The sequence below is a fragment of the Manis javanica genome, chromosome 4, assembly GCF_040802235.1.
Source record: "Manis javanica isolate MJ-LG chromosome 4, MJ_LKY, whole genome shotgun sequence".
Taxonomy (NCBI): Eukaryota; Metazoa; Chordata; class Mammalia; order Pholidota; family Manidae; genus Manis; species Manis javanica.
Genome location: NC_133159.1, coordinates 138,431,928 through 138,445,669, shown reverse-complemented (window position 1 = coordinate 138,445,669; position 13,742 = coordinate 138,431,928). Strand labels below are relative to the sequence as shown.

General features: G+C 32.6%; 1 protein-coding gene across 1 annotated transcript in view; it reads left to right on the top strand.

The window, feature by feature from the left end:
- The window catches only part of LOC118969086 (serine/threonine-protein kinase TAO1-like), a 59,675-nt gene that overhangs the window by 770 nt on the left and 45,163 nt on the right, over window positions 1-13,742 (top strand). Inside the window, 5 exon segments of the mRNA XM_073236208.1 lie at window positions 5,155-5,226; window positions 7,810-7,911; window positions 9,171-9,216; window positions 9,783-9,879; window positions 11,402-11,515. Of these exon segments, the coding sequence (XP_073092309.1) occupies window positions 5,155-5,226; window positions 7,810-7,911; window positions 9,171-9,216; window positions 9,783-9,879; window positions 11,402-11,515 (431 nt within the window).

Genomic DNA, 13,742 nt, shown 5'->3' with positions numbered 1-13,742 from the left:
ACATTTCATTATTATTCATTCATTATTTCTTCCTATTAAGATTGCTTTTTTTCCCGTCAGCAACAAGTTTTGTATAGATGTTTAATATTTTGGTAGTATTACAGGTTTAGTTTTTTAGTTTTAATGGGTACCTTAAGAATAAAACAACAGTTTGAAATATTATTTTCTCAGAGAAAATGTGTTCCAAATTTGTAACAATTTGAACTTTTTATTTATTTCCCATTTGTAAATTAGAAGTAAAAATAAGGTACTAGAAATTCCCTCTGTAATTTTCCTACCCAAGGAGAGCTGCTGTTAAAATTTAGATAAACATCCTTCAGAATATTTTTGTGTACACATGCTTTATGTGTGTGTGTGATGTAGGCTATATTTGTTTGATTTCTGAGTTGGACACAGAATAAGGGAAGAGGCACTCAGAAACAGGTATTTCATAAACAACCGTTTATCTGTGTTACAGTTTTGTCTGAATGTACACTTCTCCTGTTGTTCTCCTTAATACTAATGTGGAGAAATATAGAACAATAAAGGACAAAAATATACAGACTCTTAGAAATGGGCCCAATAAGAGAACCCTGTTGAAAAGATCTCTGTCATGTAGCCCTTCAATGAGTGTCAGTAGTATTTTTTAATTGACTTACTTTATTAAGTATAATTTATATACAGTAAATACAGATATATTAAATGTATAGTTCAATGAAATTAGACAAGTTATATGCCATACAACAACTATTCAAGATACAGAATGGTGATAGTGTGGGGACTAGAAAGAAGTACATAGAGGACAGAATGATAACTTGTTTTACCTCTTTTGATAATAAATATTCTATATAGTTAAAAGTTAAAATGAAGTTATTATGTATGGGGGGAGTCATGAAAAGGCAAGCAGGAACAATGAATCCAACTGTATTTGGGCTATAACCACATTGGAGTAAAAACCAAAACTAATACGAGTAACTTTCATACACAGTATTTTAACTTTATACCCTCTGTCTCCTTGGGAAGAGGAAACTGCAAACAAATCTTGAACTCTTCTCAGTAAATTTGTTTCATATTGGTATGGGTGTGACAGTTCTGAAACTGTGTGTTTCAAGATTGAGCAGTGAGTAATTTTGATGCCATTTGGAGTCAGATCCTAACTGAATGATAGAAATAAGAAATTGGCAAAAGTAAGGAAGAACCATGTGGGACTAGATAGGTATTGGATAGGAATTTGTGGCATTAATATGAACTAATTATATGACATATATATTTCCTAGCTCTCTCTTCTGTAAGATTCTAGTTGCATTGATATCCCAGTAGCAACAAGCACACTTAGCACTCAGATCTTGAATTCCCCACTACATGGATCAAGAGCTCTTGGAGTAATGGTTCATTCTATTCTGGGGACAGGGATCATTAAAGATAAGCTCTAGAATATCTTGTACCAGAAGGTTAAAAAGTGCTTTAAAAAAAGGGCCCTTTCAAGAGGATGCTAGAACCAGCTTGAAGGTGCTCCCACTGGCCAGATCTGGAACAATTTGAGCATCAACATAAACATCTATTGATTATAACCCATTGAATAAAATAGGAATTCCTAATTTCCATGATAGATGAAGGATGGATAGATAGTTGGAAAGGGAGGGCTTTTCTTTGTAATAGAATGCTGACTGATACATGTGAAGGGAATGGTAGAGTTGGGAAAAACCAGCATTTTGAAGATTGCAGCAATCATTGCAAAGATTATTTTGGGTAGAATCTTCAGTGGTTGCAAATCTAGGGGGAAAGTTTGATGAGCAGGATATTTATATAGTTTAAAAGTATCTCTCCACGGATTGCTTGTTAGATACAAAGTAGGAAACAGGTGTTATAACTATATACATTGCAAAGAAACAGTCAAATACCTTGAGTGGGTGATGAAAATTAGTAACCAGTGATGAACAGACATTGTATGTGTCCAGATATGATACCCTGAAAAGGACACAATATAACTCATGTAGTATTTCAGCCAGAGATGTATAACCAGAATCTAATCTTGAAGAAGCTTCAGACAAACACAAATTTAGTAAGGTAAGTACTGCTATGTAGTCTCAACAACTGCCAGTGTTATGAAAAACAAGGAAGGGTTGAGCAAATTGTTCCAGATTAGAGGAGATGAATAAAACATGATGAGTAAGCACAATTTGTATTCCTGAAGGGAGAGAGAAACATGACTGTGGACATTAAATATTTTTCTGTGGGTTTTTTTTTTTTGGTGTGTGTGTATGATAGGCAAAAGTAATCTCATCTTAATCTGATTTAATTTTAATGTAATCTAATGAGTTTGGATTTTAAGAAATTACCATGACTTTAATGTACTGTTTTAAAGTAATACTAGATTTGCAGATTTTGCAATAATAGTAAAGTTTTACCCTATAATCTTCACCCAAATCCTTTAAAGATTACAAGTATCATAACCACAGCACCTTTATCAAAACTAAGAAATCAACATTGATACGCTGATACTATTAACTAAACTACATACTTTATTCAGATTTTCCCAGTCTTTGTGCTCTTTTCTGCTCTGGAATCTACTCCAGGATACTACCCTGCATTTAGTATACCCACTTTTGAGCTTTATCTTGTGCTAATTAGAAAGGTAGCTCTTTAGCAAAACAATGAAATTGGACCCTTACCTCTTACCATATATGAACATTAAAATGTATCAAAGACCTAAATATAACAGTTACAACTATAAAACTCTTAGGGTAAAACTGCATGACCTTGGTTTTGTCAAAGGATTCTCAGAACTGACAATAAAAGCATGAACAAAAGAAAAACATAGGTATTGGATTTGATCAAAATGTAAAACTTCCATGCTACAAAACAGTGCAAAGACAACCAACAGAATAGGAGAAATTATTTGAAATCATATGTCTGCTAAGGGACTTGTGTCTAAAATATATAAAGAACTCTTACAACTCAATAATAAAAAGGCAACCCAATTTTTAAATGTGCAAAGGATCTGAATTGACATTTCTCCAAAGATGTACAAATATCCAAAAAGCACATGAAAAGATGCTCAACATTCACTAGTCACAAGTCTGGAAAAATTATACTAAGTGAAAGAAGCCAGTCACAAAAGACTGTATATTATATGGTTCCAAAGTGTACAGAATGGGCAAATCTCCAGAGACACAGAAAGTAGGTTAGCTGTTCCGTAGGGCTGAAGGGGTGAGGAAAAGGGATAGGAGAGTGATAGCTAAAGGGTGTGGAGTTTTGTTTCTTTTTTTTTTAATTGGGAAAAATTTTGAGATAAGATACACATAATATAAAATTTACCATTTTAATCATTTTTAAATGAAACAATTTGGAGTTTCTTTTTGAGGTAATGAACATTCTAAAATTGTAGTTATCAGTAAATTGCATTTATCTGTCATATCAATCAGTATTGCCATGTATCTGTCAGTGTACTAAAAGCTATTGAATTACACACATTCAAATGGGTGAAATGTGTGGTATGTAAATTGTATCTCATTAAAACTGTTAGAAAAGAATATAGCTGGTTAGACCTATTGACTAAAATCAAGGGGCTCACAAATAGATGAGTAGAGAACATTTTGGAAAAATAAATTCATATTCAAGATCTTATGCGGATAGATCCACTTCACCCATTATGGTAAGTGGTGCACGTTTTCATTAACCAGTCTGCCAGTAATTGAAATTGGAATGCCATTAGTTGTTCCCAGGACCCACTTAAAAGAATATATGTGTATATATATATATATATATATATATATATATATATGTGTGTGTGTGTGTGTGTGTGTGTGTGTGTGTGTGTGTGTGTGTGTGTGCTTGTCTAATTTTTTAACAGTTTTTTTGAGATTTAAATTCCATACTCTAAGTTCACCAATTTTAAGTGTGCATTGCATAGATTTTTAGTAAGATAGAATTTTGTAGCTATCACCATTATCTAATTTTAAATTTAAAACATTTTATCTTTGGTAATTCATTAAAGACTGAATTGAAGATGAATTCTTCCACAGATGACTAGAGATGATTAACCCTTTTTAGTGAACTCATTTGAAATATTTTGCAGCTATCCTCTTGTGCCTTCTTTATATATAATCTTTTTTTTTAACACATAATGAGAATTTGGTTCTTAGTTTCTAAACAGTTAACTTTCATGTTTCTGTTATGCTTTTATTATTCATCAAAATCTCCAGAACAGTGGTAAATAGTAATTGTGGTAGCATTTTAGCTGTCTTGTCTTAATTCTAGTTAATAGTTGTTTACAATAGACATGATTTATCATGTTGAGGAATTACCTTTCCCGTGTGGGTTTTCTAAGAGTTTGGTCTTCCCTGCATTGAATACATTTGGAGTTGGGCCTTTTCTGCATTTTCAGCATTTATTGAACATTTATATATATATATAAGTATATATTTTCCCCTTTGATTTGTAAAAAAATATGTCAAATTCTGAAATGTTTTCCTGTATCAAAATTTTACACTTCTGTGGTAATATATTTTATCCAAATGAAATATTGTTTTAATGCCCTGTAATATTTTGTTTTAAATTTTTATTTTGAGTTCCCTTGTCTAAATTTATAAGTCAAATTGGTCCCTAAGTTTCTATTTTGTGCTGCTGGTGAGGTTTAGTTGCTGGCTTAGACTGCCTCCATAAAATCAATGGGAGAGCTTTCCATTTTCCTCCCCTTTTATCCTGGGAAGTTCCCTGGTGAAACTTTTCCACTCACAGCCATTTTAAAGATGATTAGTATTCTTTTCAGTCTGCCACCACTGTTTTACTCAAATTTTCTTCTCCAGAGCAATTTTAGTAGTTCTTTCCTAGAGAGCTGTCCATTTCATTGAAATTTTGAAGTTTACAGGCCTAGCATAGACTTGTATGTACTAGTCATTTTGTTTGTTTTGTTCACAATTCTATTCAAATTTCTATATTTTTCCTCTCAACTAGCTCATTCAAAGATAAACATTCATTACTTTTATTTCTAAAGTACCAGCTCCTTGATAATTTGATGTATTTTGCTATCTATTTAGTTATTTTTTCAATGTTCTTTAAAAGCAGTTTTGGTATCTTTTTTGACATGGTAGTTCATAAATGCTTTTACTCTCAAAGAAATGATTTCCCAGATTTAATCTGATAATTTTTACAACGCTTTTATGTCTTTTTTAGGCACGAGATGTGCGCACCAATGAAGTGGTGGCTATCAAGAAATTATCTTATAATGGAATGCGGTGTAGGAAGGTAGGTCAAATATATATGTTTGTATTGGCATGTTAAAGAAAGCCATACCATTTTAAATTGGGGATAGGTGGGAATTGTCTTTAAAAATGTTGAAAAACCTACAAATAATAAGTGTATATCTCAGTGCATTTTCTTCCACAGACTCAATGTGCCCATTTAAATTGTACCTAGAGCCGTAAACAACATTCCTGACATTCCAGAAACCTCCCAACTGGGTCCCTTACTTTTAATTGTTTTAGATATGTGCTGCTGACACGAGTTTAATTTTTTAAATTGTTGTTTAGCAGTTTATTCTATAATAGAGGGATTATCATGTCTAAGAAAGTAAACTAGAATAAGGTACATTTGTATACTGGATATAAGCTTTTAATGGTAGAGAAATTATCTAATCGCTGTTTCAAATAATCATCAGGCAGCATATATCTAGTCTGAAAAATAAGGCAGTGGGTAATAATCTGAAAAATAAAATTACTGATACTGTATTGCATGTACTTTTGTTCTTCAGTATTCTGATTAGTTCTTAATTGCATAAGTTTATAAAATGTCTACTTCCTAAGTGTTATCTGTTTCTTTAATTCTTCAAAAATTTAATTATTTTTAATTGTGGTAAAGTACACAAAACAAATTTACCATCTTAATCACTTTAAGTGTAAGTTCAGTGGCGTTAAGGACATTCACATTGCTGTGCAACCAACACCACCATCCATCTGCAGAACTCTTTCATTTTGCAAAAGTGATATTCTACCCCCATCAAACAATAACTCCTCATTGCCTCCTCCCTGCAGCCCCTGGAAATCACCTTTCTCCTTTCTGTCTCTCTGAATTTGACTCCTTTAGGTATCTAATGTAATTGAAATCATGCACTATTTGTCCTTTTGTGACTGGCTTGTTTCACTTAATATAGTGCACTCAAAGTTCATCCATGTTGTTGTGTGTGTTTGTGACTCTGTGTGTGTGTGTCTGTGTAAAAACACCACATTTTGTCCATCCATCATCTGTAAATGGACACTTAGTTGCTTCTCCCTTGGTTATTGTGAATAATGCTGCTATGAGCATAGGTACACAAATATTTCCTTGAGTCCCTGCTTTTAATACCTCAGGGTATATGCTCAGAGGTAGAATTGCTGGATCAGTCTTTAATTTTTGAAGGTTTTGTTTTTGTATATTTCTGGAATCCCTATTTTATGGTAAATCTTGTTTTTTGTGATAATCACACTTATGGGTATGAGAACACTGTTGTGATTGATCACTGTTCCATTATGTTGATACCTCAAAAAACTCTTAATAATTTCTAAAACCCCTCAAAAAACTCCATTTTTTACAAGTTTACTGTAATTTTATTTGCCATTCCATAGCATACCTTTACAAGTAGCTTTCCTAGCCAACTTTTGTTGGAGTCTGTTTAATTAGTCATGCCTAGAACAAAAAGTTTCACCTAGGGCAGTATCTTCTCTCATCTAATATTGTATCCTTCCTGGAAGTGTTTTTTACATTGAAGAATACAGGTTTTAGCTTTGTTTTGTTTTGTTTTGAGAGTTTGCTCCCAGAGCATTCAAATTTGAAATGTAAAGCCCATAAAACACTCTCTAAACTTAGCATCTTCCAGCTTACACATTTTGCACTGTGAATATCTTCTGCTCTATTTTGTTGAGGGCTTATGAAATAACATAGGAGATATAGGATCTTAAATTCTAGTACAAAACATTTCTTAAAGTTCTGTATTCTAGTTCCCCTACCTTTAGAAATAGGATACAAGTGAGCGGTAAAGCTTGGAAAAGCTGAAACAAGAACAAAATACAGATTCTAAGTTCCCATCCCACATCTACTAAGCTTCTAGAGTCTCCGGGTATGGGCCCAAGTACCTGTATTTTCAGAGTTCCCTGATTGCTTCTTAGAAGTAACTATAGTTAGGATATGGCCTAAGTTTCTGAAGTTGTCATAGAGTAGCTTTAATTGCTGAAGGTTCATCTGTCATTTACTAGTAGGCATCAATGGGAAGGCTCTTCGTAAAATCCTGTAGGAAAATGTGTTCATGCTGCTTGGTTTTTCTGTGAACTTCCCTCTGTGATAACCTAAGTGTTCACTAGCATTTTAGAATATGTGCAAGGAATTTAGGTAATTACTTGATCTGAGTTTAAACAGCAGAAAAAACTTAACATTAGGTAGACAATATAAGCCAAAAACACAACAGCTGAACTTTAAGGTATGTAAATTATGCAACAATAAAGCTGCACAAAAGAAGGAAGAGGTTGAACTTTTGAAGAAAAACCACTAAATATAGTATATAGTTTTCAACAGGTTTGGTGTGTGGTTGTAAAATTTTAATAAGACTCATTGATAATAAATTTTATACAAATGAAAATATGTCCTACCTGGAATGAATTTTATGTAATTGAGTTGTAAACTATATGGACATAAATTATTTAAAATGTATTAGTTTGACATTTAAATATTACAAATGAAACAAAGTTGTATGTTCTTATTAACATTTTGATCTAATAATTACTTTTTTACTTGTATAGCTTTCTAAGGAAAAGCAACTGTTCCTAATTATTTCCTTTATTCTTTTTTTTCTCCCCACAGAAATGGCAGGACATTATTAAGGAAGTCAGGTTTCTACAAATGTTAAAACATCCCAACATTATAGAATCCAAAGGCTGCTATTTAAGTGAGCACACAGCATGGGTAGGTATCTGCTCTCCCCTTGCTGTAATTTTAGTAGGTTTAGTTTATAATTAATTCAAAAATGTCTCAAAATAGTTGTGTAAAGCCATGCACAAACACCTTGAAATGTTAGTTCACACTGAGAAAGGAGGAGCAGCTTTTCCTGGAACTCTTAGGCAGTAAGAGATAATAGAACTTTTGCCAGTTTACTTCAGAGAGTCACCTGATCATTACGTGCATGGGGAAATGTTCTGATGTATGTTAGCGGTATCATTCTTCAAATGCTTTACCAAACATTTGTTGAGAACAATCCTATCACTCAAGGATGAAAATCAGCATATATTTTTGACATAAATGTATTGTAAACTATTTAACCACAAGGATCTTGTGTGGAATGTCGGTGGTGAATCTTGAAGAAATCTGAACTGATTGTGATTCTTTGGCTGAATGATACTAAAGGTAGAAAATTGAGACATTTTATTGCAGAAAATGGAAATTAATTTTGCCCCATTGTTTAAACTACGATAACGTAGTAATCCTACAACAGTATAGGCATAGTAATTATGTCTTTTAATAGGAAGGCTAAATTTTCGTAGAACAGGAATGACCTTTTATTTTTAATAAGCTATAGCTGATTATCATTTTAATATACTGAACTTAGATTTAGATTTGTAATGTTTGGTTTAATTTAGTGGTGATGGTTCTCCTAAATTTGAGGCTGTGGTTAAATTAAAAACAGTGGCTGACAGGGTAGACTGCCTCTCTGTCTTTCAGGTTCTCCATCTGTAGAGCAAGGATGATAATAGGGTCTACCTCCAAGTGTGGCTATGAGGATTAAATTAGTGAACATATATAAAATACCTGGCACATAAGAGGTGCTCTGTGTTGGCTTTATAGGAAAGATTTAAACTGTAACCTAAGCTTTGTATATATAGTACCAGAGGATCATTTTCTGCTTCCTAACAATACCAGTATTGCTACTGTAGGTTAATATTAATAGAATATGTATATTCCTTTATAACTTTAGTTGGTAATTATATGAAACACACATCTACAAGCAGTTCTATGTTGACATTATAAAAGATTAATGTAGCATTGGCTTAACTTCATGTATGCATTTAACAAGTTCACAAAATGTGTAATTAAAGGTAATTGATAACTAGAGTTTGTTTCACTTCAAAGTATCTTTTCGATCTCCTTGCTGAATTTGTTTTATCTCATACAGAATCTTTTAGTTTTAATAGTGTATTTTAATGTCTTTATCATTTTTTCCCATGTAGCTTGTAATGGAATACTGTATAGGATCTGTTTCAGATTTGCTGATAGGTAAGTTTCCTTTATTTATTAAGAAAAGAAAAGTATTAGTATAATAAAATGAGAATTTGTTCAGTAAGATATTTTTTTAATAATGTTATAACTTTTCAGGAAGAGTGAAAACCTTTGTCTTTTCTAGAGTGTCAGTGTGGTGTGCACTGTCCTCATTAAATATTATGTTTTAGCATACAGGTGAGTTTTCGTTCATTATGATTTAACAGGCATTTTTCTGCATTCTTTATCATTAAACTTGATTGGTTCCTTCTGTTCAGAATGAAGATATGTAGGAATATAAAAAGGGAAAGCTTCTGTTTCATTGTTTTTATAATCACAAAATAATTGTTAAATGTTGTTTGTTAACTGTGAGGATAATTGCCTGTGAACTATAACAAATAGGCACAACTGCACACTTGTTATAAAGTTAAATTGCCTTGTTTTATTATCTTGGAAAGCAAAAAGTTGCTTCTTGCTAAATGTTAGTTTTTAAAAATTTCCCCATATATTAGATATGTGTATATATATTTTTAAATAGAAATGTTCTATAGAATTACCATTTTCAAATGAATTCTTATTTTAAGTTCACGAAAAGCCATTACAAGAAATGGAAATAGCAGCAATTATACATGGTGCTCTCCAGGGATTAGCCTACATACATTCTCATGCCGTGATCCATAGGTAAGTACTTTAAAAATGATCATATATCAAGAAGCAAATGGCTTATTGAATTTATCAGACCTAGAATTTATTAATCTTGAAAGCTTTATTTGTTTTAGGTAAATAAAAGTATTCTGGAGTTTTACAAATTCATATATTTTTTAGTTTATCCATGTCTTAAAAAGAATATACTAATTTATTTGATCTCTTTGTTGAGGATAATTTTTATCTTTTTCTACAAATGCCAGGCTGTCTGAAGTATGTGCACTTTATAGATTTGTGATAGAAATTTAATTATAGAATAATTTAATTTGTTAAGTGGAAAAGATGATTGGGATGATGTATTCTTACTTTTTTCATTTTACAGATGAAGAAACTGATGCCCCAATTTGTGACTAACTTCCCAAAGCTTACAAGCAAGATAGATTAGACTAGAACTAACCTAGATCTTTTGTCCTCCTGGTGACTCATAATGCAGATTTGATTCCATGACAGAGACAAGTAAAAGCTACTTAAGACTCTATGCTTTTGAGATAATCCTTGATAATCCTTGATAGTGAATAGTAACTTAAAGATTAAACCATCATAAACTACATTTTTAGCATTGGTATTGGTTTTCCCTGTTTTTAGAAGGAAGCTAGCATTTTTTAAATTATCTATGTGGACCAGACAATACAGAGTAAACTTATATAGTAGAGTCATTGCAAATTAATGGGTCATCAGTTTTTTAGATGAAAATACTAAGGTCCAAGAGAAATCCACATGCATAGTAAATAAGAGAATGAAAGAGTTGGAAGTAAAACCTAAGGTCTTCTCAACTTCAAAGAACCTATCCATTTGTTAAAAAAATCAAATGGAAGAAAATAGATTGCCTTACTATTATATCCATTGTAATACTATGTAGTATGAATTGACAAGTGCTTAGAAATTTATTTCTTTTTGAATGTATGGTACCCATTGGGCATACAATCCCATTATAATTTTCTTAGTTCACTTGTACATTGCTGATTTAGAAAAGAGCTTAAAAGTAAATTTGGGATCATTGATATTACCTTATCCATGTGTTTCAGTTTTCATTTCATATTTAGGTAGGAGAACTATGCTAAAGTTTCGAATGATATGAGTAATTAAAAAAACAAATTTAGGGCATGAGGTTCTTTTTTTCCATTTTAATGTTAAGGGTATACTCAGAAATCTTACAGTTATGTAAGAATGTTCAGCTAAATTTTTTAAACCATTATTTGTACCAATGAACAGGAACTCAAATATAGAGTATGTGCTATTAATTACCTAATTTTTTCTTCTGTTTCTACTGCTATTTTATCTTCTCTTTTAGAAAATTGTTACTATATACTTACAGGAATTCTGTGTATCTCACTTCTTAATTTGGATCTTAATTATCATTATCTCAACTGAGAGATTATCAAAGGCCTTAATTATTCTGATTTCTCCTGTGTTTCATAAAATTTTGTATGATTTTTATCATTTTCAGTATAATCTTATGAAGGAAAGACAAATAATTTTCTGTGTTCTTTAAACCCAGAGATATCAAAGCAGCAAATATCCTTCTGACAGAACAAGGCCAGGTGAAACTTGCTGACTTTGGATTGGCTTCCATGGTCTCTCCTGCCAGTTCTTTTGTGGGAACGCCGTATTGGTAAGAATAGTCCTGTCTGGTATTGATCCTCATAATTGAAACAGGCAGAATGTGGTTGTACTTTTTTCAGATGCTTTATCTTTTTTCTTGGAAATTCAGTGCTGCTTTAAACATTACTCTAAGCACTATAGTTAGTATTGTTTCATTTGTCCTCCCAATGTTTCTTTCCTCTTATCATCTACATCATATATTGGGTGTAGGAGTGAAAACATTTAAATATTTAAGAAGGGAGAGGATAGAAGTGCTAAGTGGAAATTTTCTTTAGATTTATACTTAATGTGTGTCAGTATCTCTGAATAAGAGTATCTGAAGACTGGTAGCTAATTACAAAATTTTTTTAAATTTTTTATTCTGGAGAATTTCAAGTATACAGGGAAATAGACAAAAACATAAGGAAGGCTCACACGGCGGTCAGCTGAGCCTAACAGCACTACCCCGGGGCCCGGCTGCCCTGTGTACTTGCTCCTCTTGCCCTCCCTCCACCTCCAGTTATTTGAAGCGAGTTCTAGACGTCATCTAATTTTATTCATAAATAATTCCATATTAATGTCAGCAAGTCTGGAGGGAATAATTTTCCACATCTTCACCTTCCATAGGTGTTTTCTCTCTGTATATGTTGAGAGGTGTCTTAGGTCTACTGCATCTTCTTTTCCACTTACCTTTCAAATCTCCCAACTCCCAGTTTGTTAAAGAAAGGCTTCTCACCCGTCCTGAATAGTAGATTGATGCATTGTTCTGAGGATTAAAAGCCTCAAACCATCACCAGAGGGACAACTTGAGAATATGTAACATCTAGAATATATAGCATCAGAAATATTGAAGCGTTAGGACACACAGTTTTGGCAAGGGCCTTCTGCCTTCGCAGTCATCTCTCTTCACGTCCTTTTACTCCTTGCTCTTTCTTTTCCCCAATTATCTTCCCTCCCATCTTCTTTTCTAGTGGATCATAAATTACCTCATTTATAACTGGGACAATTGCCATGAGGACACATTAACGTGTTATTTACATTGAAAAATGAAGTTTGGCATTTCCTGACAGAAAATAATTCTGATTTGAATGGTTGATATGACCATGCAGACTGGGTTTGCTAATTAGGTTATTATACAGGAGTGTTTTTAATGAATTGAATGAGCTATGTCCTCAGCTCCGAGTTGTAAATATCTGTAAAGCACATATACAAAATAATGTATATACATATGTGTGCATTATGTCCTTAGCAACTAAGTGTATAAAATTTCGATACCAACTCAAAAATGTACAAGCAGATACATTTTTTAAATAAATTCATTGGAAGTAAGAAAATAAAAAGTTTGAAGGCTACTGTTCTGTATGACCAAAACTTTCTTATGTTGAACCCCAGTTTAGATAGAATCCTCTTCCCCTGTTTAAAAAAAGGGTTCTTTGGAGAAATAATTCTTCTTAGTGGTCCCCCTTTACAAATCAGTGATCAATATTTTATACTAGAAAGGAGCTAGGAAGTTGTGCATTAAAAACAAAACTACTTTTTTAACTTTGTTGAACTTACTGACTCCTCAAGCTTACTTCAACATCTTAACACATTAGAAGCCCTCTATTATTGGTAATTGAAGTTACATATGTATTAGTTTGTATATAGTATATTAGGAACACAGCACTGTGTACGTATTTACATGTTTTTACACAGAGGAACACACATACGTCTGGTGACAATCTTACTAAGCAGTCAGAAACTGTTCTAAATGTCTGTCTGTGCTTAACAACAAGTACAAAGGAAGTATAAGGTGAAGCCTACCAGTGAGAACATTAGAGCCTAGCTGAAGATGTGAATTAGCATTTCATTTTATAACCAAGATGCCTGGTTATTTTAGTTATGAGTGGCTGTCCTAGCCACTTTTATCACAGAACACTACTCCTATTTGCAAAAAAGACTGACAAACTGCTTATTCGTTGTTGCTTATTGTGGCAGATATTTTCCCAGCTAAATGTAGTGAGCTTGTTTACTTCAAGGAAACAAGTGCCAGTGATAAAATGCCCTCTTTCAAGCAAAACTTAGACTTTTGTGGTAAGATACTAAAATGAAAATGTTTAAGAATCACTGGCATAAAGGATATACAATATTAGAATCTGCAAACTTGAATTGATGCAGAATACAATCCTGCTCTGGGGAATCTTTCCTCCAGGACGCTGTTACATGATCATGACAAATGGTGAGAATAAGTCTAACACTGTATATGCAATGGTAAATAT